We start from the raw sequence: 24,153 nt of genomic DNA, 5'->3' as shown, positions 1-24,153 counted from the left end.
TTGTTTTTTGTACGTATAGTACATAATGTAAACATAGACACAAACGTATAAGCTTGAATCCTTTTGTGGTAAAAGGTTCCATTTAAGACTACAATTTATTTGGCATTGGGCAATAATATTTCTTCATTAACCCTTGCTAAAAGTAGACACAGTGTACTTGACCCTCATAATGTGGGGTGCATATTTCAATCAGTTGTTACCTCGCTCATGTTAACTTAATTGGATGCTGCCTGTTCGTAAATGCTTGCTCTCTAATTTCCCCCCTGGGCAAGTTGTAAACATGAATATGACCCCCACCAGGACTACCTCTAGAGGCTCTGATGTTTAATGTTTGATGCTTTATCTGAACTTGGCCTGGTCCCTCACTCAGACAGATAAATCACACGGGGTAAATGGCCAAAACAAGTCAGAGGATGAGAACGATAGAGTTTTGGAAACTTCAGAGTTACCACATGTAAGAGTTGTTACAGTAGTGTCATTGTGCTGTGAATGATGAGACCACTTCTCATATTGTTTCACTCCTCCTTATTGTGCTGTCCTTTTTTCCCTTTACATCCCAGAGAATTCAGATAAAACATCTTTGTCAGTGCGGTTCTTTGGGACTTTCTTTATTCTTTCATGTGCTAATTTATCCCACCATCTCTGCAGACTGCGCAGTTTCCCCTCATGTATCTCTACATCACCAAGAGAAACTAAACCAAACCAACCAACCAATCTCCCAAAAGCCCTTTTCACTTGTTTCAACTCCTGACCTAATTTCTCCTGACCAGCTGAGGATATGTGAAGTGTAGCAGATCACGCTCCCTTGTGAGCCATGTGTTGGAGAACACAAGTCGAGCATGTGCTGGAACGCAGATGCACAGGTCAGAAATGTATATAGATCTGGCTGCTTTAGTGTCGATGACTTCCAAGAGGAGCTATGTCATAAGGATTCCCAGGAGGCGAGTAAATTAGATGCCTGAAACCTTCACACGTGCAGAGAAAGACAGTGAGAGAACCAACAACAGTAATTGCTTTTGGTATAAAGCATTGATCACTTCTAAAGTGGGTTTCTTTTACTGTAATGTCTTTCAAGTTGAGGCCAGTCAAAAAAAAAAAAAGGAGAAATAGGAATGCAGCCTTGAACCCATCTGTCTGGTGTGCATTAAAAACCACCCCGACAAAACAATCTTGCTCTCTTTTGTGGATAAAAATCAATCTTTTGGTTCATTTGTAGATGAAAAAGACCCGTCACACGTGCACACCAGTCTGCATGCATTTTACAAGAGCAGGTTCCCAGCTTTAGCTCTCTGGAACATTGCCGTCATTGTAAATGGTTCTTGAAGCTCTCTCAGCAATCTACACCATCTCACTTTTTTTTTTTCCTCCTCACTTTTTCATTCCATCTTCTCAAAGCCCTGGAGGTGTCTGTGGCCCGTTAGTGCTCCCTCAGTGATGTGGGTATTTTCTGGCTGGGGTCTGGCCCCCTCTCCGGGCCCCTCACACCTGGCTCGGAGGGCTTCCAGACCTGGACTTAGCTCCTTGGAGGCTGCGTTTTTGGCCCAAGGGAGAGCTTGTATGCCTTTATCACACCATCAGTGGGAAAGGGTGTGAGGTGAATTTTTCGGAGGTGCCTATGCATCTGGTCCTCATGTAATCCTTACACTCAGTGTTGCAAACACACAGGGGCCAAAAAGGTAATAAAGTTCTCATTAGAGATATTCATTCATTTTGAAATAAGCATGGTCATTGGTCATTTTAGAAATTAAATAAACACAGATGCAATGTTTAATTCAACACAGAAGAGTAATAAGCTTTCCAAAATAGTTGTTGAAGTCATAAATCTTTACTTAAAAGCTGAGCAAAGGTTCCGTACTGACAAGCAATGTTGTTTCTCAAACTGCAGAGGTCTCATGGGGTTGTAAAATGTTATTTCTCTTTTTAAAAATGTACATACCATTTATCTATATACTTTAAGATGCTCTCAAAATCTTTGACCCTCAATCTTCAACTCAAGTTTTGAAAAAAAACTTTTTTTGAGACAATCTATTTAAAAACAAATGAAGAAAATGTCTTTTCAGCCACGCTAACAGCAAGGAAATAAATAAATACAAAGGTTGTCACAGTAAAACATCACTGTTGACAGCACTGTAAGCTGCTCCAACAGCCCCTAAATGAAAGCAGATTGAGCAAAAGGTCAAAGAAGTTTCTGCACTAAGCTCAGACTTTTTCACCGTGGTAAGAAAAAGATTCCAACAGTACTTATTATCATGAGCAAAACTGGGAAACGAGGTGGAAGAACAAATACAAATAGTTTTTCCTGGATCATTGTTCCACTTGTAGTATTTACAGAAAGAGCACTAACAAAAGTAACAACTGTGTTTTAATTGGTAACTGTAAAATGGAAGCAGCAGAGAGAGAGAGCGCAGATTAAAGAGGAACCAATTACGCTCAACTTGAAGCAATTATTCCCTGCTTTGAAATGTTCACTGTTGACATTCATCACCATAATAAGCTTTGTTTTTAGCAACACTTTCTCTGTTTGCACTTGTTAAAGGCCATGCAATTTCTGTCTGCACACTCTTGTTTACAAAATACTAGCCAAAGTCTCTGTGGAATCAAATTGGGTGTGAAGCTCAAGTTTTTGATTTAGTAGTCTAAGGAAACCTTTTTTTATATATATACCTTTTGAAGCAGTCTTGGATACATTTTTTAGTAAAGCACATTCTTAAACATTACATAATTTACCTTCATACCCAAAAAAACATATATCATCACATTGTATTATATTGTATATACATGGGCTTACATGCCATAAATTATATGTGTGAATTTATAGTTTCCACAAATATGTGAGTTGTGCTGTGAAAGGTCCAAAAGTGTTACTCTTTCAAATACATCATGCCCATTTTTCATTTTGTGCTTTTATCTCATCTTTCTCTCTCTCTTTCTATCTGTGTATCTCTCTCTCTCTCTCTCTCTCTCTCTCTCTTCCTGCTTCCATTTTGAGCTCTTCTGTTTTTAATGTCACAGCAGTTATACCGCCATAAGTTAAAACACCTTGACTTCCTAGTTTCCAGAGGGAGCTGCTCAGAGGGCCTCTGTGGGAAAGGGAGATGTGCTCTAGTCAAGTGTTTCATTGCCTCTTAAACTGTCTGGGACCTGGAACATTGTTCCCAATACAGCGCTCAGTGCAGCTTTTAGTGTCACACACAGCAGTAACTTTAGTGGGCAGCAGGCTTTTTCACAAGTGTACCTGAAACACAAGACCCTTTTGTTTAAATTGTTGTTGCTCTCTATAGTGTTTCTCAGTGTGGTAGCATTACATTTTATATGTGGATCAGCAAGGCAGAGCACCCAGTGATGCGTCTGTTGCGGCTGTAAGCAGTCCAACAAAGTGCTGCCGCGAGGGACTAAACATTGAGAGATGCATAAACACACTGTGACGCGCTCACGATTGCATTGCAATGATTTATGCCTCCACAGGTGAACAGGTGAAACCAACTAATATAATGTCGTCACTTCCGCTCAAGCCGCAATGACCACCACCTACAGTATAAGTGCACAATATAATAATCAATAATTAATATAAATGAGACCACAAACAACATACAGTGGGCCTGTGTGGCTCCTACAGCGTCTGTGCAGCGTTTTGTGTGCCAAAAGTGTGTGTCACTGTAAACAAACACAATAGCTGCTAATTTTCTCTGATTATCTCCTGCGTTTTAGTATAATGAGTGAAAGTGAAACCAGCAGCTCTGGTCTTCAGTTGGATGGAAAACCTGCAAACATTTAGACCTCCACTGCACAGAACTAAGAACAGACAATATAAGGATAATCAACCTTTATAGTGGCATTTTTGCCTTCGTTTGACAGGACTGTGTAGAAATGGGGCAGAGTGAGAGAGGGATCTGGCATGCAACAAAGGTCCCAATGCCGGAATTGAACCTGGGCCGTTGCAGCTATATGGTATGTGTTGTAACCACTTGGCTAAGGCGACATTTATGTTTTTATATTTTATTTAGATTTTATTAGGTTGATATCTTCATAACTATGTTAGCATTGAGTTACATGTAATTTAGCTGATGCTTTTATCCAAAGCAAAGTGCTTTCAACCCTGAAAGTGCAAACTTCAACAAGTAGTAAGTGCAAGTACATTAGCTTTAAATAAGCAAAACTACAAAGAGCCATATGAAAGTGCAGCTTCAAGAAAGCTTTTTTTTTCTTTTTTATGTTTATCCGAGGTGTAGTTGGAAGAGATGTGTTTTTAGCCTTCGGTGGAAGATGCGTAGGCTTTCGGCCATCCTGATGTCAATAGGCAGCTCGTTCCACCATTTAGGAGCCAGGACAGCAAACAGTCGGGATTTCGTTGAGTGATTAGTTGTCCCTCGCTGTGAGAGGGCAGCAAGCAGGTTGGCTGATGCAGAGTGGAGTGGGCGGGTTGTTTGATAACGATCAACAGATAACTTGTCAAAATAAAATAAAAACATTTGAATGTTGGACTGACTTTACATGTGTTTAAATTGAAGTGCTTTAATGTAGCTAATATCTCTACTACTCACATATTTTTTCTCCAATATACCATTTCATACTGAAGTGACATTTAATGTATCTTGATTTAGAATCAGGATCATTGTTTTTGTGTTATACTCTGACCCAAGTTCTTAAAATATTTAACAGAGCGTAACTGAATTCTCCCCGTGCTGGTTTGAACATTTTGCTGAGCATTAAGTGAAAACCCAGGCACAGTTGGGTTCACAGTGATGTTGGAAGCTCTTGTTGGAAACAGTGTGTATTGTGTTGTCTGGCTATGTTATAGGTCGTCTGTTCTAGAGGGGGGAGACCTTTACTATGGCCCATCGTCTGGATAAACATTCTGTCTGCGCTGTGTTGAGAGGCTTCGTGCAAATGTATCATTTATGCTGGTTATTATACAGTACCGGTCAAAAGTTTGGACACACTTTCTCATTCAAGTGAATGGGAAAGTGTGTCCAAACCTTTGATAAGTAATGTAGGTGTGATCATGTCCTTGTTTTGTGGATCATGCAAGAATGATGCATAGGAGAAGTTGAGCAATTGGATAAAATAAAAGGATAAAAGGACATTTGAGATAAAAAAAATAAAAAAACACAGAAGTTTCTGATACACATATGTGGACAAGTCCTGTGTTTGGAGCGAGAAGGAGATCTCCAGGAATGGAACTTGAACTCCTGGTTTGTAATGAGATCCCATGGGAACACGTGCATGTTTTTTTTCTGCAAATCTCAGAGCGGCCACTGCTCCTGCTGCCCCTTTGTGCAAAGCTTTTCAATCTGAAAAACACTCATTCACTCTCTCACACACACACACACACACACACACACACACACACACACACACACACACACACACACACACACACACACACACACACACACACACACACATATCGATGATACCACTCTTGTTCTTTATAAGGTTGATTCATTCACACTTTCTTTTTAAAGTGCTGGTTATGATCTAAAGATCACTCGACAGGGAGGTTTTCTTTACTTCATAATAAAAGCACTAGTTAACCCCTAAACCAAACATCAACAATGAAATAAAATATATATATTTTGATTGCTTACAAGTTTTTGTCCTCTTGAGAAAGCCAATTATATTTTCATACATAATTTAGCGTCTTTACCTGTCTGAGTCTCCTCTCTTTTGGGATGACAGAACTGACTTCACTTGGTTGGAGGAAATTTAGGAAAAGAGGGCTACACATGGTTTCAGCCTACAACCTCTCAACTCACTTACCTCCACTTGCAATATTTTGTCTTTGCCTCCTGCATGGCCTCTTTTTTATTAAATTAAATCAGCAGCTTTCAAACTGACTGACATACTGACTGCACTAAAACAAACACTACTGTATACTCCATGGACAGTTTCATACGGTCTTGAAAAAATAACATCACCTGTCATTTGAACATCCTTGGCCCACAGGATAAAAATTTTAAGTAAAAAAAAAAAAAGACTAGACAGTTTTTAACTGAATAGAAAAGCATACGCTGTTGTCATGTTTTTGTTTAAGCTTAGAGCCTTGTTCCTACCGGATACGTCCCACCCTGTCCTCCCCCTGTGTCAGACCCTGTAGACCCCTTCAGATCCCCCCTCGCTGGAGACAGCTTGCATCTGAACCCAGTTCAACCCCACCTGCCTGACCTATATTCTGCCTTCCCCGTTTTCTTCTCTCTGCATCTGTAGAAGTTTTCAGCCTTAACAAACACACTGGCAGTGGAATAACAACTCTGCACTGCAGCCTGTTTTACTGTAACAGAATTCAGTATACAAGCCAATTATATTATAAGAATGTTTGATTTCTCAAGCTCTTATTTTATCATCTCTGACCCTGCCATCTAAGATACATAAACTATAATGTTGAGAAAAAATCTTTTGCAGTAATGTAGCACGCAGGAGATTGACTGAAATTCTCAGCACTCGGGTGGGTTTTTACAGCTGATTCCTATGAGCTGACTGTTTTTTGGGACTGAATTCAGCATATGGCTGGCGAGAACCAGAGCGAATCACACCACTACTCTCTCAAGAGCAGTAAGAATTTACCGCAGCTCATCTTTCAGATCACTCTACAAGTGGGTGGATGTCGTGCTGTAGCTTTTCTACAAAATCTTCCCTACTTGGATGGTATGGGGAAAAGCTCATCTGTTGGGCTTTCCCCAGTTCTAAAATTATTTTTCTGAAATGCAGTACAGTAGCAGCTGTAATCGATCAGCTTTATACTATTTTGAATACAGAGGAAATTGAGAAGTATTAGATGTTTTAGCCTTTTTTTTAGTTTTACTTACAGTGATGTAGTCTACACGGCTCACTGTGCCCTGCTCAGCAGTAGTTCTTCACGTCTGGAAAACGCTCCCCTGCCTTACTTCATGCTATTGTTCCATGAGGTTTGTTTGTTTGTCTTTAGGGAATTTGTTTGGGCTTAGGCCCATAGTAAATTGTGTCAAATACTGGCAGACATGTATTTAGCACTGAAAATGGAAGCATCCCCGTGGTGTTTTACTGTATGGGGCTCAATGTAGGTCTGGCAGTCGGCTCAGTGACTGGAATTGGTCTGGCAGAGGCAGTTTGTCTGGCTCTAATGGTCTGGGTGATTAGCTGAATAACAAATAGAACGTAACCCATGAACATGTCTTGTTTAGTTCATAATTGGCACGAGTAGTAGACTGGTATTTTTTATGGTAGACAGACTCTAAATGAGAAGCTAGTTCAAGGCATGCATGGATGCAGTCATGACAAATGTCAGTACCAAAAGCTACTTTGGTACAAAAGCGATTCAAATTGAAAGAGTAACATCATGCAAGTGCTTGGGTATTTGGGTGCATTTAGAGTGCATTTTAATAATCTAGTGGAAGAAACTGTTTTATTATCGAAATAGGGCCTGCCTCAATTTAGCATTTAGGAAAACACTCAATTTTATAAAGCTGTACTAATCAATATTTTTATATTAACAATTCATTAAATGACTGTTTAACGTTAAAGCTTGATCAATACTGCCAACCATTAAAGTGGACATGAGAAGTAATGAAGTCACAGGTCAGTTCTGTCTGTGTCTCTGCCCATGTGTTCCCATAATACAGGGTGGACACTCTTGACACTTGAAATTCAAATAATTTTCTATAATTATGGTGACACAATAGAACCAGAATCTATGTATTTTCCAGACTTTGCAGTAAACCACATCCAGCTCAAGTGGGTACCGGAAGGCACGTTTTAGTGCAGCTCTCTGCTATTGCAGGGCATAATAAGATAAGAGGCTCTAAGTTGCACTGTATGGGATAGAGATTTGGCCCCTATCCCAAAGTCCTGGTAAAATAAATGTTGCACGTTGACAGACAGTTTGGCTGACCCAGTTTTAATAAATACCAAAATGTAAATGAAACCAAAAGGGAAGAGTGGTGAGTGGAAGGGGAGTGAAAAGTTTTGTAGAGGAGAAGCTGTTGAGCTGGTTTCTTGCATCTTTATAGATAAGGTTGTCTATTTTTTTTTTTTTTTTTTTTAAAGTCAGCTGGCCTGTGTTGGCGCTGCCACCCAGACCTCAAGAGTGGTTCTCACCTCGGCAGTGGTCAGGGAGCAGCCCTTCCTGCACATTCCTGGGGCTGTGGAAGATAATTGCTGTGGTTTATGAGAGGGAGAGGCCCTGAAGAAACACTTCCACCAGACCTCAGTTGCATTAGTCTCTAAGAGTTCTGGTTCAGACACAGGAACAGGGTCTGTCTCTTCCACACAGTGGGTCTGTGGTTCCCTTCTGCAGCTCGATACCATTCAAACGTTCTCTTTACTCTGAAGACAAACGCATGTTGAGTATTGAAAGAAATGGACTGTGAGAGTGCCGTACAGACGCCAGGCTGCTCATAGAACACTTCCAAGTTTTTTTTTAGCTAAATCTTTCTTCCTGGGCTATCCTTTCCCCATAATGGCTTACATTTAAATTCTAATCACTGTGCTTTGAAGGCAGCTCATTGTCTGCCAACATCTCATTACGTGACATACATGCAAAGGGACTTAAAAATGTTATTGTTGTACTTTGTGTGAGGTATTATAGAGCTGCACATGATTACTCGAATGGAGGCCCACATTTTTGGCCCCAGATCAGTGCTTGAAGTAGCGGGTGTCCTGTACAGACTCAGCACTCACATGCTCTTCTTATTAACCCTCTTCCAGAGTTATTGATGACTGTCTGTTGTAGAGTTTAAAAACAAATCCCATGTTCTGGACCCGCAGTCTCAGCTATTCAGAAAGGTACAACGCTGGCAAAGCATGCCATGGTATAAGGATTTGATCTCACTTTCAAAGCCTGAACTGCAACACACAGGTAACTTTCCATTTACCGGAGCAGTTTCACGACTAATTAAATCACAAGTGTGTGGAAATCAGCTCCATTTGAAGTTCACAAAAGGTGATTGCTTTGAGAGTAATTAGATGTTTCCTTTAAACAGTTTCTGAGACTGTTTTTTTTTTAAACACTTACAGTATCATTTTACCTAACTGTTCACAGGGTAATTGCATTCCATGTGGTTTCTGGTACTCAAAGTTGAATTGTACATAAATGGCAGCTGGCAATGAATAATTCCATGAAGCAGCAGTTTTAATGAATCTGAGAGAAAAGGTAATGATTGTCTGGTTCCTGGCACAAGTGTTTAAATATCATATCATTTCTGTATCTTAACTGCTCATGAAATTAAATTAACATATGATATAGTCATTCAATCAGATTTTATTTTACTTGGCTACATGCTTAAGTTAAAAAAAAAGACCATAGCCTGTCAATGATATCTTTAAATGATGTCTCATGGTAACATGTCAGAATGATCTAAAAGTCATTTGATTTTGTGGTTGACTTTTGGATAAAATCAGTAACATCTCATCTGTCAGCAGCTGAACATTCACGTTGCATAATGACACTTTAAAAAGCCTCATTAAGGCCACCGATCTTTTCTCACCCCTGTTTTCAATTGGACATTCCTCAAAAACCTCACCAGATACTGTACACAGGTGCACACCAGAGATAAAAGTCGGCACAGTGATGATATTGCAGGTCAGACATCGGCTACCAATCTAAAAAGAAGTGTGTGGCTCATTACTCATCCAGCCTCAGTCACTGCTGTTTGTGTCTGTGTATAAAGAAATACTGTGAATAGTTATTTTAGCCATTTTTTACATGACAGTTTTTCTCAGTAGACCAGCTGTACGCCATGTCATTACCACTGTCACTCGTCTGTCAGCAGTGGTTCCATAGTGGGGGGGGGGGTGTTCTCAGAGAGGGTGACACTCTGGGCGATGCTGACTGAGGAGGTTAATCATGTTTTCATAAACACACTCTGATGTGGTCTGCTTTGATTCGCCACGTTGTCCAAGCCGCTGACTGCTGTGACACACGGCTCTCGGCTCACAGCAGGCAAGGCCTGTTAGGAATGCTCTGGCCTGACGTGTTGTGAGTAATTAACCCTGATTGATAAAAAGATGAACTGCCCCTGCTGCTGCAGCAGTGGGCCGTCAGCATGCGCGCACACACACATGCACTCACGCGTCCACCCACACACTCTCACGCACCATGCACAACACAGCAGCTGCACCTGGGAATTTTGGCTTATCTACAGCATATTCACGATTTTCATGCCCCTCTAGAGAAGAGGACAGGAAAAATATATGACAGAATCTGCAGGCTCTCATCATAACATGTAAAAAAAAAACTGCTTTAAACAAGAGGAGATTAGATAGTACTTTTGTTAAGGAGCTCTCTATAAGTCAGCTTAGGTCTTATATCTAGTTGTTGGACAAAGATTTAACTCTGCCTGTTTTTTTTTTCTGCATTTTGAACAGTGGTTTGCCAGCTTATGTAGCCCATGAAGAAGTCTCCAGCTACTCATGAATTTGTTGAACTTGATTAGCATAATCTCATCACCTTTGTCATATTTGAAAAAGCCAATTCTGGTATTACCCCCCAAAACTATACAGCTTCTGCCAAGAAATAGTCAAACAGGCCTTCCGAAAATGTGAACGATGTGTTCACATGTTTATACTGCTATGCTTCTTCCCCCATGTCAGCTAATGTATCACCTAAAGTTGCACTGGGTTCAAGCTGAGCTCATCCTGTTGCAGTGGTCTTCTGTGTGAATGCATAAACTCCCTGTGGATGGCCACTGAGATGCTGTTAAAAAAAGGCTACATATTTAAAGGGAGCTTTTGTCTGTTCCACTTCTTTCCAGCAGTGTTTGTCTCCCTTCCCCCATCTCCTTCTTTAACAGAAGCTCTACACTTTTACTGCCCCCCATAGAGATCCCTTGGCTCTTATTATGTTCTTATTTATGTATCCTGTTACAGATGGAAGTCATGTCAGCATCCAGTGAGGCACTCTGCTCAAATACTTTCCGTCCAGTTGTGTCAACTGACTTGAAAGATGAATGGACGAGTGCCGTTTTCCTTTTTAGGTCTTCATCCAATTGTTGTGATTTTGAAAAAGTTTATCTCCACAGCAGCTCCAGTTTTTATATAGATTTAATCATGATGGGCAGAGAAATATCAATGACCCTTTTCAATAACGATACACATGTTTTTGTGTGATTGTTTATGTGACAACTAGAGAAAAATCTTTGAAAAATCTGCGTTTTTGCTCATACCTGTATACAAATGGCAAGGTCCTGTTTACAGACATATAGGTTGGGCTGAAGTCAATATGTCAGGGCACACTGGTAGTTTTACCTGAGTGGTCTGTCTTGATGATGTCAATTTGATTTAAATCATTATTTACACAAACATTTCACAATTAGCTAAAAGCAAAGATAGAAGGACCTTTATAGGGTTTCTCTAGGACTATAAAGCCAACCAGATAAGACTTTGTTGTTAAGGTTTCACTTGCTTTACGTAGAAAGGCTTCCTCTAAGATTCCTGACAACAAACATTTACTGTTCTAGTTCTTTTTGGTGCTGAGCAGGACAAATGTGGTCAGTTTTTAGAAAAAAGAAAAAACTTGAATGACAGATGATTAACCACACCCCGTCTCTCTCTCTTTCTCTCTCTCTCTGTCTCTCTCTCTCTATCTATCTATCTATCTATCTATCTATCTATCTATCTATCTATCTATCTATCTATCTATCTATCTATCTATCTCTCCAGCTCTCGGTCAGATAATGCTGTATGTGGATGGGATGAACGGCCTCATATCTCACAATGAAACGGTCCAGTGGCTTTACACCCTGGTCGGATCCAAGGTAAAGAATATGAACATTAAACACAGTAGATATACTGTAAAATCAACTTGCCAACCCCATCTGTGCACTGACAACATTAAAATAATCACATACCCCTTTCCTCTGTCATTGTGGTCCCCTCGGCCCTCTAGTGGCCAGATTTCATCATGTGCAGCATATTTGACTCTTTCCTCACTGTTTTCTGTTCTTACTAATTACTTTTCCCATGTAAATATTGAAATAATATTTGGCATCTACCTTATTTTTTTTTTTTATCAAAACCCAATCATTTTCTATGGCAAATTTCCATTGTCAACAGTCATTTTAACCGTGATTGTTGTGGGTGTTGCTTGTCCAGTCGTAGTACTGATGTGGCAGCTGTTCAGAAGTGTTAAATTAACTCTGATGGTTTTATCACCACTGACATGATGTTGATCTCATTCTCAAGCAAATTAACAACTTTGCTGTGTGTCGGCTCTACTACTCCCCTTCTAATAGTTTTCTCTCTCCTTCTCACATTTTTGTGCAGTTGTAAATTTAGATTTTAGTCGGCTGCTTCAGTATTTTCAGACTGTTTACACTGTTTGTTATAACCCCGTCTCTTTTTAATTCTGACTGTAGTCATATTTTTACTTAAGGTTCTTTTCCATACTATTTAACTACAAAGCAGTATGTTCCCCTGTTAAATGTCTATTTAATATTCCCTCAGCGTCACACAATGTTCATATCAAACCTCTCAAGATGTTTCAGACAGGAAAAGCTTTTATAAGATAACATTATACCATTTGATAGTTGGAAGTTCAAGGGCTGGCACATCCTCAGGGTTGTGTGGATCCATTTGCTTGAGCAAAAGCATCAAGTGTACAGTGGAAATTAAGTGGATTTTGCTTGGATTTAGGTGTGATTTCTGTATCAAATATATTTTCCTCTTTGTGTAGTTCCGTCTGGTGGTGAAGACAGCCCTAAAGCTGCTGCTGGTGTTTGTGGAGTACACCGAGTCTAACGCCGTGCTGCTCATAAAGGCTGTGAACATTGTGGATGCCAAAAGAGGTAAGCATTACAGAAAGGTTTGGATGTTAAAGTCAATACCTGCAGACAGAGGAAACTGTCAGGACGTCAAGAGTTTGACAGACTTGGCGGTTTAACTGTGTGAGGCGTTATCCTAAGTCATTTGAATGTGGTTCTTAAAGCTAATAAGACATTGTTTACATATCCCTGAAATATCAAATTCAAATTATATCAGTTGTATTTCTCTGTTGTTCAAATTCTCAAGTAAAACCCGACAATAAAATATTACAGGAATAATGTAAATAATGTAAACTCCCATTTAGGGTAGATTTTTCCAATTCTACTGATCAAGCCATCCGTGGTGGCTGTAGTGCTGTTCAGCTGACTGCAGATCAGAGTCTCCTGTTACACAGTAGTCAGATCAATTGTCCTGGGCAGCTCCTTAGCTATGCATTGAACGAGGAGCAAGACTGTAACTCCTGTCTGCAGCGAGGTTCAGTTACCTGCCGCCCTAAAGGAGCATCAGCCGTGCAGGGGATCAGGTATCCGTCTGTCTCAGGTCTTCTTATCCCGCCACTTTCTGCTGTTGCGTAAGAAGACTGAAGACTGAGAGAAGGAGATGGACTTGACTCTTGTGTCTCAGACACACGGCTGCTTCTTTCTCATCAGAAAACAAGTCGCCTCTGCTCTGTTTTTCCACTGCCACGTTTTCTAGGGAAATTTGTTATGACTGCATCTCTCTTACTGGAATCATGAGATGACAAAACATTTTTTGTTTGGATTCCTGCACCCTGGTGTTGCTGCATGTTTGCAACTTTAAAATGAGCAGAGGGATTACTTAAGACTTTATTAATACTGTATCTAGTGTATTTGTAAAAAGAAATTACAGGTAGTCTTTCTGTGTGTTTGGAGTTTGTCTTGTGATATACAATGTGTTGCATGCCTTTTGATGCTACAGGCACAAAACTGTGGTCAAACGTCATTGAGATCCTGGATGAGAAGGATGGAGTGGATACAGAGCTGCTGGTTTATGCGATGACACTTGTCAATAAGGTCAGTGAAATAATACCACCTAGGGCTGGCAATTTGCAGTAGACCAATTACTGTTGTCGCATGGTCTGCTCATTTCCGTATTTTTTTCTTTCTGCGTCTCCACCATCCACACGCTGCGGAGTGGAGGAGGGTCTGGCTAGTCCACATAGCATCCTGGGATGGGAGAAAAATGTGCTTTGGTTTAATGGCATTTCTTTAAACCAATCACACTTCTACGCTATTGGCGGCGCTAAGCGCCGTACGGAGCTGCTGTAAAATAGTCGTGCGAGAGAAAACTCAGATTGGACAGATAGTCTAGCTAGCTGTCTCAATTTACCATGCAGAGAACTGAGGAGCAGTTAACCATTAGTCCGCATAAATCCACCGGAGTTTAAAATTCCAACACAAAGAGGAAGGAAACGGACATACATGCATCTGGCGGAATTTCCTGCGGCACCAGAGCAATCCCGGAAGTGGAACTACCATCTTTTAAACCCCTTTTACACATTGTGGTTATCTACATCTGGGTTTCTTATCTGCATTGAATCAAATTCAATCTGTATGTTGTAATTACATTTTTGTCAAGTTTACAACAGCAGCAACGACTTCATTAAAAATAAGTATGGATTACAGTATCATGTATATAATGAACCTGCCCTGTTTTCCCATAATGCACAGGGAAAATGTGATCAAATTAAATAACACTGGCATCGCAATACAGACAATTGAAGTGCATTAAATAGTACAGATTAAAGTTTAATTAGATAGCATATCTGGCTACAGATTCCATTTCAATACAAGGTTTATACAAAACATCTTCAGAAGTAATTTTACTCCCTTTCTGTCTCTAAGGTGATCCTTTTCTATTGTTCCAATTCATTTTTTCTTTCACAATTAACCTAAAATATCACAGAGACTTTGTTTGTGTTTCAGACTCTGGCAGGCCTCCCAGATCAGGACTCATACTACGACATGGTGGACTGTCTGGAGGAGCAGGGCATCGAAGCCGTGGCCCAGAGACACCTGAGCAGGAAAGGCACTGACCTCGACCTGGTAGAACAGTTCAACATCTACGAGGTCAGGAAGCCTACACTGCTACATTATCACATAACAATCAGCCTTAATGCAATGTTAATGGGCAAGTGTGTCTCAGAATAGGTTGTAGCTCACATACTCCAGAAATGAAGTGTGTACCCAGGTTGCTGTTTGTTTACTCAGTTTCTCTGTAATGCCTTTAATCTAGATATCTCTCCGCCATGAGGACGGAGACGATGATACCCAGTTGCCTCCCAGCGTCCGCAAGGACCGCCGGCGGGCCAGCGTTGGTGGCAACAACGAGAGGCGAGGCCTGGAGAGAAGACGCAGCCGGAGACATTCGCTCCAAAATAGCAGAGGCCACGCTTCTGCTCCAGCATCACCCAGCAGCCCTCATACTCACGCAAGCAGCTTCCTGCCCTTTGGTGGCCAACGTGTTGAAGACATCAGTGAAAGGTGAGGTGAAGGGAGGATAGAGAGAAATGGAAAAGTGGAAGATATTCAAGAGAAGAAAAGAAGCGTTATCCTTGCTTCCATTTTAGCTTGAACTTGGTCTGATCCTGGTCGTAAAAAGGTTCAGCCAGGGTTTGTTCTGATCTTGTATTTCATAAATCCTAAGAGATAGCTGCACCTAAAAAATCACAAATCACAAACTATTGCTGGTCCATGGAGTATTAGTCTGAAACAGCATGACTGCAAGTGTTGTATTATATTTCAGCATTGGAGAGATGTGTCCATTCTGTACAGAGCCAAAGCAGAAAATATAATTATATAGTAATAAAACAGCAAAGAGGAGACGGTTGCTGCAAAGTGAAATTCAAATAAATTTCCCCACTGTCAAACAATAATAAATAGGAAATAGGAAGCTTCTGTAAACACATGATATGAGCTATCTGCTGGCTGTCTCAAGTCATGCTTCCTTCAGTGAGAGTGCATTAAACTCAAACTCCATAATGCCATCTGTTTTGTATACAACAAACCTTTGTGACTACACAAACCCAGAGGAACCACAACTGGCGATTCAGGCAGGAAGCAATTTGCAATCTTGTTTCATTGTTAAGTAAGTAAAGTTTTATTACAATAGCACCTTTCAAAACCTAGGTTACAAAGTGCTTTACAATAGATAAAAAGGTTAAAAGAAGAAAAGACGAGTACAGCACAAACATTACAACAGAACAATGAGAGGCATCACTACTCAAATAGAGCACATGGCTCAAGCACAAAAACAGTAGCGTACAGTAGCTTGGACTACTTTGCCCTATAAAAGCACCGACAAACATGAAATAAGAAATTAAAACGTTAACCCTGTATTCCATTTTTTAGTACTGGTCATTCGTCAGAAGACCAAAAACTAGGCTTACATTTTAAACCAGGAATTATTTGTCTTCTGCTTTTTTGTCTTTCAAATCACCACTGTTGCTGACTTTCCTAGCTCCACATAATTAAATCATATTCATCATCATCATTAATAACAAGCTTTTTTAAGTTTTTAAAGTTACATGTGCATATATATTCATGGTAGCACTCAGGTCTTAAGGTATACTTAAATTCAGTCAAGCAGGTCATATGACACCAGACTAGCTTCTTCCAGTCCACCAGAGGAAATCCTAGCCGCCTTTGAAGATCACTATTTTCCATATTGTTAATGAAATCCAGACAACCATGAGGGATCTAAATAGCAAAGTGGCCGCAGACTCATGTATGACGATATATCCCAGACTATCAGTTCAAACACAAGATACTGTATCTCCTACATCTCTAACACTTATTATTGAATATTTTTTTCCTCAATTAAAATCACTGGGGGATGTTTTATATTTAAAAGTTTTGTTGTATAAATGCTGCCATAGAAATTACACTTGAATGTGGTTGTAACTGTTGCCTGTGCATATCCATTTCTAACATTTATGAGACTCAACGTTGTATTTGACTGTTGTCAAAACCTACTAACCTTCTCATACATCTTTCAATGTTTGTCTCTCTTCTTCTACTTCTAATGCTTTTGGACAAGCATGTTTTAAGTGTTTGTCCTTTCTGTGTGTTGTCTCCCCCGGGCATTCCTCTGCTCTGTGTTTTCACATTGTCTCTGTCCAATTTCTCTTTCCTCTCACCTGCCTACATCCTCCCTTTCCTCCCTTCAACCCTCGATCCCTCCTCTCACTACAGAGAAGAGGAAGAGGAAGAGGAAGAAGAGAAGGAGGAAGGAGCAGAGGAGGAGGAGGAGGAGGGAGAGGAGGAGGAGGAAGGAGAGGAGGAGGAGGAGGACGAGGCAGATGATGAAAGTCATCCAGTCACTGAGTCCTCTAGACAGGGCGCTCACAGGTATTTTAGGCCAACTGGTTTCCCAAGCGTGATTCCCCATTTCCCTCGTACAGTATCTCCCTAGTTTTTCTTCCATTTCAAATTATGCCTCTTTTTTTTCATTCCACTTGGACTCCTACTCTCTTGTATTTTGTCATCCTAGTGTGGCTCCGGCTGTAGCAGACTCTCCTAACATGTGTTTGAACTTAAAGTGTATGGCCAACATCCTCCCTAATGCCAGTGACCAGCCAGGGCAGAGAGAATATCTCAGCGTCAAGACCAGGACATCTCTTCCTGTGTCCGTCGCACCTAAAAAGAGGACCTTTAGTCCTCGGCGTGTTCCTCCCCAGCCACCTGACTGTGTCTTCCGTGTTGCTCTGAGTAGAGTGCCAGGCTCAGCACACCCTCAGTGTCAGTCTACCCCAGCCTCAACCCCCTTCCCTCCCCCTCCCCCTCCCCCTCGACCTCTCCCTCTGTCCCCTGACTTGAACCAGAGCCAGGTGTCTATCGGGGCCGAGGAGAGTGAGAAGGGCCAGGACAGAGAAAGGCACTACAGGTAGAGGGCAGGAGCTACAGTTCATCTGCTTGTGTTAGACCATTACGCCTCACAACGTGGAAACACACTGTCATCCCAATCACTGGTGTCTGTGTCTCTGTGTAGCTCACTGTACATTTAGCAAAAACACATGCAAGCATCTTTGGAGTAAAAGCAGATTTAGTCATTCTAAAAGTTGAAATATTTTTTTATCTTTTCGTGAAAATGTTCCGTGCCATGAGGTTATTTGTGTTGGAAATGCTGGAGCTTAGTTCCTCTCGACCTCCTTCATTCTTAAATACGGTTTTCTTGATCACAGTTGCCTTTATTTCCCCTCAGATAGGATTTATGTTGCATCTCCAAAGACATACTGTACCAGAAAAAGGACAGACAGACATTTAACACTCATCTGTCTTCCATTGTGGTTCTGCGCCACAGTTAATTCAGGACAAGTCAATATGTTATTTGAAAGCATTACGGAATTCAAATGAGTCACAGTCACTGTCTTTAGTTGTTCATGTACTTGCTGAGCACAATAGAAACGGGGTAGTTTGGACTGGCATAGCAGTTACACAGCGTGTATCCCTGATGCCATTTAAGCACAAGTGATCCAGTGAAAGCCTCTAAAATAGTGTTATTTATTAGAATTAACAGTATTTTGATTGCTTTTTAAATAGCACATTGAATCGGTCTTGCCCCTATCAGCTCTGTTGTTGTGTGGTCTTGCATCCCTCCTACCTTCGACTGCTGTCTCACTATCTTGTTTGTGTGACTAACATTTAATTATTTGATCTTTGGAGTGCCTGACCTAACTGTTACTCTCTCTTTTTCTCACTTCCATCTTCAGTCTGACAGATATAAACAACTCTCCTACATCTTACACAACTAGAAAGCCCTGCTGGGCTGACAGGTAAGGCCAGGCGTCAACAGGTCAAGCATAACAAGAGTGTGCAGGGAAAAGATGTATAATGGCTCTGAGGTATTGTGATTTACATAAATAGTTAGTAGTGCACATGATGCAGTTTCCAGTGGTTGATTCTGTCATCTTTGACTATTTTTATTTATACACAATGTGTTGTGCAACTGTTCTAGGACAAAATGTGCAAAAATGATATCAGATTCAACACAGCAATTACAAGGCCTCTAAGAAAAGAGTGGATCTAGTGAAAAGATACATATGAAAGGTTGACCCCATGTACAGACATGGATGAGCAGTGCACATGCAGATACCTATCAGACTTCGATGGCATGGCTTTTCTCACAGGAAAGCTATTCAGACGCCTCAGTGTAAACTATCCAGCAGTATGACATTGGAATTCACATCACGAATTCTTGAAGTGTTATCCATCCTTCTTCTCTGTCGTTCAGTGGAAAATATCTTAGGAGAGAACAAAGCATTTATTTTCCCCTTCTCTTAACAGAATCAGTGGCAAAGGCAGTCCATACCCTGGCAGGCACCAGGCTCCTACATCACCCATCCATCGCTTCACTAGTTCAGCAACCTCCACACCAGACTCCAAACCGGTTGACAGGTTGGCATCTCAACTGTTCCACAGCTACTGCAAAATATTTTGTCTATGTGGTTGATTAAATGTAACTCACCTCATCTGTAAAGCTCCCATTTGAACAAATGTGCAAATACCAAAACCCAAACCAATCACTCAATTTTGATAATGTTTTCACAATTTGTTCTTTCTCTTTGGCGTGTAGACCTGCTCTAGGGGGCTTGCTAACTTCATCGTACAGACAGCATCAAGAGTCTCTGGCTGTGGAGAGAGAGAGGAGACGCCTGGAAAGAGAAGAGCGTCTGCAGAGAATTGAAAGAGATGAGAGGAACCGCTTCAAGTTAGTCTCACCTTACAAATCAGACAAAACACAGCATGACTTTGTGTCAGTGAAAATATATTATTTCTTTACTGTGTACCGTAGGCAGCTGTGCAGCCAATAAAGACATGTTGGCATTTTTAGAAACAGGTGGCTCCAGTTTTGACTCAGGAAAGATATTCACAAATCTTCCACGAGTATGATAAAAGCTGGGCTGTCTTTCTTTATGAGGATCATTAGAAATATTGGATCATGACAGGAATAGTCTGCAAAATGTTCTGCTCATTTGTCTTGTTTTACCTTTTAATGATTTGCTTTCTTTGTACCATATCATTTTTTGGTTTAGCAATTGAAATATTAATTTATACATACTGTGAATACAGGTCTTTAGTTCTGACTCTGTTTTTGTCTTTCTATCTCAGTCGAGATTATGCAGACAAGAGGGAAGAAGCAAGGCAAGCCAGAGAGGAAAGGTGAGCTTACTTTAGTTCATGGGTTCACATGGATCACACAATAATGCTGCCATTTGTGAAGACAGATCAAACAGCTAAGGAGGCTTGTAAATGCTTTGAGATCCTATTTTAAAATTGATAGCAGATGTAAAGCGTCAGGCTGAATTATAGGTGCCAGAGCCCCTTTCGGCCTGCTCATCATTATGACGTCCCAACGTTTACAGAACAAGTGTGTAATTGTTTTGGCATGGATGAGGTCCAGTTATCTCCCTCTGACCGTGTCTGTGTGTGAGTGTGCATGCAATATAATGTATAGCTCATTGCCCTCACCTTTTTTACCCCGTGAACTGGACCATGCATCTGATTGAATTTTAAAGAATCTGTGAACTGAGATCAGTAAACACCAGCCAAAAATTTTACACAAAATAAGGGCATCATTTGTCATCATTTGACTCCCTGGGTAATGGGATTACACCTTAATTCTTTCCATAATTACCCAGGAATAAGACAAATATGTCATAAAGTTCACAGCATTGACATTGCAGCTATTACTCACTAAACCCTGACTTCATATCTCTAAAATGTAATCTTCTCAGGGGACTGTATTGATTTGCCTTTGAAGACATCTGAAAGCTACTTTGTGTCATTGCAGGTACAAGGCTGTGGAGAGGCTAGCTGCAGAGGAGTTTGAGCGGGAGCGCCCCAGGGTGCCATCGAGAGGACGGACAGAGATTACTTTATGTTTGAGTTCCAACCCTGCCAGCCGCTCTGCGTCCCGCTGTTCCACAACTCCATCCATTATCTCACAGGATGACACTGCACACCAGACGTCAGGTAACTGGTGTTTGCCAACCATTTATTCATCATTAGCATAGTGATATGACCATGAATGGACTGTAATGTCGGCTTCCAGAGCTGGTAGAGACATTACTGGCTGTCAGAGCACCTGTCACACACACTGGGCTTTGAGTAGTGATTATTGTTTAGAAATTAGATACAGCTGCACTTCTGCTGAAAGGGATTATTGAGAGTAACTATTTGATTCTAGAAATGCATATTAAAATGTATAAGTTTTTTTTCAATAATTTTTTTTCTAAAACACACTTGTTTGGTAACTACTTGAACAAAGATTCAAGTATTGAACTTTTTGTTTTTTCTGAAGCCCTCTCTCTCAGCCTTTCGCATTGTGTTTTACAATCATGTTGTATGATCATGAGCTATGGTAACAGAACAAATTGCTTTGTGAATTGTTTCTACAGTCTAGAAATGTACAGTCACTCACTGCAATTAAGGATATGTCGGGAAGCAATTTAAATCTGTTTTAATTATAAACAAAGAATGTTTCTGAAGACTATCAGATAATATAAAGGCACATAACTGAAGTACTTAAAGTAACATTTTTTCCACGTTGTTTTGATTTCTCTTCCAGGAACAGAACATATCTCAGAGCCAAACCTTGACCCACAGACAAGAACCAAAAGTCCAGAGCCAGAGTTAACAGTATCAGAACCTTCCCCCACACATCCCTCCGAGCCAGACAAGCAGCAGACAGAGACAGAGCCGCCTGCAGAGACAGAGGATGTTGCTGAGACTCCGTCCGACCAGAATGTAGTGGCAGAGGCGACGTCAGATGAAAAGTCAGGCATGGAGAAAGAAGAGAGCCAAGAGCAGGAGAAGCTTGAGGAACAGACACAGTGCACGGATGAGGTAGAAGTAGAAGAACAGGTAGAGGAGGCGGAGGTAGCAGACGTAGCAGGGGTGGGAGAGCCAGATGTGGAGGTGAATGTCGAGTTAGAGGAGGTGTTTGAGAAGGAGCAGCCGACGGAAAGGGATGTAGAAGACGGTGTACTGCTTAGCGAGAAGGAGAGACAGAACGAGGAGGTGAATGAAAAAGACAACTGCTCTGCATCCAGCATCTCCTCCACGAGTAGCACTCTGGAGAGGGAGGAGCGGGACGAGAAACTCACCAATGACATTGAAGCAGGTACGATCGATGCTAATTTAATTTACTTACTTTGCTAACCAACCAGTGTTGGGCAAGTTACTTCCAACATGTAATACATTATAGATTACTAGTTACTGTCATTTGAGAGTAATTATAATTAAAATTAAAAGTACCTTACAATTGTGTTGATGTATGGCATTGTTACTTTCCACAGCTGATACAGTGTAATGATATTACGTGTAGTAAGCCTAAACAGTCAGTTGCTCGGACACATTGCTGTCCGCGCTGATGTACCGTTACCTGTTGGGACACAGATGTTGTCCGTACCGTCTCTGGCTCTGACCATGGGAAGAGTGACGGGACAGCACAAAACTCCTGAAAATAATGGGAGTATGTCCATCTCACAAATGTATCCGTCTCTGCAGTCATCTCAACCATCAAATTCCAGCAACAGAAAATTACACTCAACAGACTTTTTTTTCTGTGCCGAAATGTTTTGCAGTGTTGGTGCATTCTTAAAAAAACAAAACACCACCAAATGTCGGGTTAAAATGCGTTGTAACTTGCGTTACTAAGATTGTAACAGGTAATTTGCGTTACTAAGATTGTAACAGGTATAATAGTACCAAAATTGTATTAGTAATGCATTATATTACTGCGTTACAGCAAAAAGGAATACATTACTCAGACTGCACATTGCAAAAAAAAAAAAAAAAAAAAAAAAAAAAAAAAATGAGAAGGAGACAGAGGTCAGTGACCCCTGTTGGCTGACAGCTGATTTCCAGAATGGAGGCATCTTACAGAAGGACAGAGAAGAAAATGTGAAGAAGATGGAGGTGGGACATCTGGACAAGCAGGGCAGTGTCCGAGCAGTGGCGGAGAAGTTTGGAGATTTGGTCAAAGGCCTAACGTGTCCTTCTGAGGTTGAGGTCTCAAAAGAGCAGCAGCAGACTGACAAATCAGCAAGCGCTGCCTCATCAAGCCTTCCCCCTAAGAAAGAGTCAGACTATATCTGGGATCAGCTGATGGCCACGCCCAGGGAGCTGCGGATCAAAGAAATGGACTTCACGGACCTGAGGGATGAGGATGACATGGACATTTTAGATATGGACAGTGTAATGGGGTCGAGTGACCTGATACCACCGCCTCCCCCTCCACCATGCAATGCTGCCCTGCCACCACCCCCACCCCTGTTTGGGTGCCCCCCTCCTCCTCCCATCCTTGGCAAAATGATGCCCCCACCCCCACCATTCATGCCCCCAATCCCTCCACCCTCCCCTCAGCTGAGTCGAGGGGATATGCCTCTCTTCCAAAAGAAAAAGAAGACCATTCGTCTCTTCTGGAATGAAGTGCGTCCCGTGGACTGGCAGTGTAAGAGTCATAAATTCTGTAAGGAGTCCCTCTGGTCCAAACTGGAGCCAGTTAAACTGGACACATCCAAGCTGGAGCAGCTGTTTGAGTCCAAATCCAAGGAGCTGCCTGTCACAAAGGTAACGTTGTGTTGTACTGCTGTTACAGTTGAACCATGCAGAATTACGATATACTTTCCGAGGTTTATTTTGCGGTCCTGATTTGCCTCGGTTTCTCTCCCATAGCTCAGGATTTCCTGCTATCCAGCACCATATTAAAAAGGATCATTTTGTGAGTTTAGTGGTAAATGTGGCCAAACAACCGTCACTCCGGGTGGCATTTACAATGGGTGAAACCCTTCTCAGTATTAGTGAGAGGAGAAAATCTTCGTGTTTCGTTACTACATCAGTTTAATCACCACCTATCTATAGATCACTCAGGCTGGTGGTCACAATTCCCACAACAAGACCAGGGTAAACAGTCCAAATCTATTGTATAGCTCTGTTATGGTGAAAAGGATCCAAGCTGCTCTCTGTCACATCTCCATTTTATGATAAAGGCTGATAGGTCAGGTGTGTTTTCACACATATTTTGTGTGGTGCATCTTTAACACATTAAGGGCTGCTTTCACTACTCAAGATATATGATCTAATATGATTAGGGTTTGTTTCTCTCATAGAAAGCAGCTGTTGATGGCAAACGACAAGAAATCATAGTCCTGGATTCAAAACGCAGCAATGCTATAAACATTGGCTTGACTGTCTTACCTCCTCCTCGCACCATTAAGACCGCTATCCTCAACTTTGATGAGTATGCACTGAACAAGGAAGGCATTGAGGTAAGCATTTTTAAAGACACATCCTGTATCTAAATTGGTACTGCATGTCATAAGTACTGTATAGTCCATCCAATAGAACCACTTCAAGCTCATTGCGTCCATAATAAATATGCTTTTCTTGAAGG

The 24,153-nt window shown here is 41.1% G+C and overlaps 1 protein-coding gene across 1 annotated transcript in view; it reads left to right on the top strand.

Moving 5' to 3' along the window:
• fhod3b (formin homology 2 domain containing 3b) overlaps window positions 1-24,153 on the top strand; it is an 89,814-nt gene that overhangs the window by 54,662 nt on the left and 10,999 nt on the right. Inside the window, exons 6-20 of the mRNA XM_039805293.1 lie at window positions 11,635-11,729; window positions 12,647-12,758; window positions 13,675-13,769; window positions 14,682-14,825; window positions 14,992-15,239; window positions 16,950-17,105; window positions 17,248-17,640; window positions 18,467-18,529; window positions 19,041-19,151; window positions 19,330-19,464; window positions 19,866-19,916; window positions 20,548-20,729; window positions 21,325-21,912; window positions 22,615-23,330; window positions 23,870-24,028. Of these exons, the coding sequence (XP_039661227.1) occupies window positions 11,635-11,729; window positions 12,647-12,758; window positions 13,675-13,769; window positions 14,682-14,825; window positions 14,992-15,239; window positions 16,950-17,105; window positions 17,248-17,640; window positions 18,467-18,529; window positions 19,041-19,151; window positions 19,330-19,464; window positions 19,866-19,916; window positions 20,548-20,729; window positions 21,325-21,912; window positions 22,615-23,330; window positions 23,870-24,028 (3,248 nt within the window). The remainder of the gene's footprint in view (window positions 1-11,634; window positions 11,730-12,646; window positions 12,759-13,674; window positions 13,770-14,681; window positions 14,826-14,991; window positions 15,240-16,949; window positions 17,106-17,247; window positions 17,641-18,466; window positions 18,530-19,040; window positions 19,152-19,329; window positions 19,465-19,865; window positions 19,917-20,547; window positions 20,730-21,324; window positions 21,913-22,614; window positions 23,331-23,869; window positions 24,029-24,153) is intronic.

This window comes from Perca fluviatilis, chromosome 7 (genome assembly GCF_010015445.1).
Source record: "Perca fluviatilis chromosome 7, GENO_Pfluv_1.0, whole genome shotgun sequence".
Taxonomy (NCBI): Eukaryota; Metazoa; Chordata; class Actinopteri; order Perciformes; family Percidae; genus Perca; species Perca fluviatilis.
Note: the sequence above shows the minus strand (reverse complement) of the source record. Positions and strands in the feature narration are given on the sequence as shown.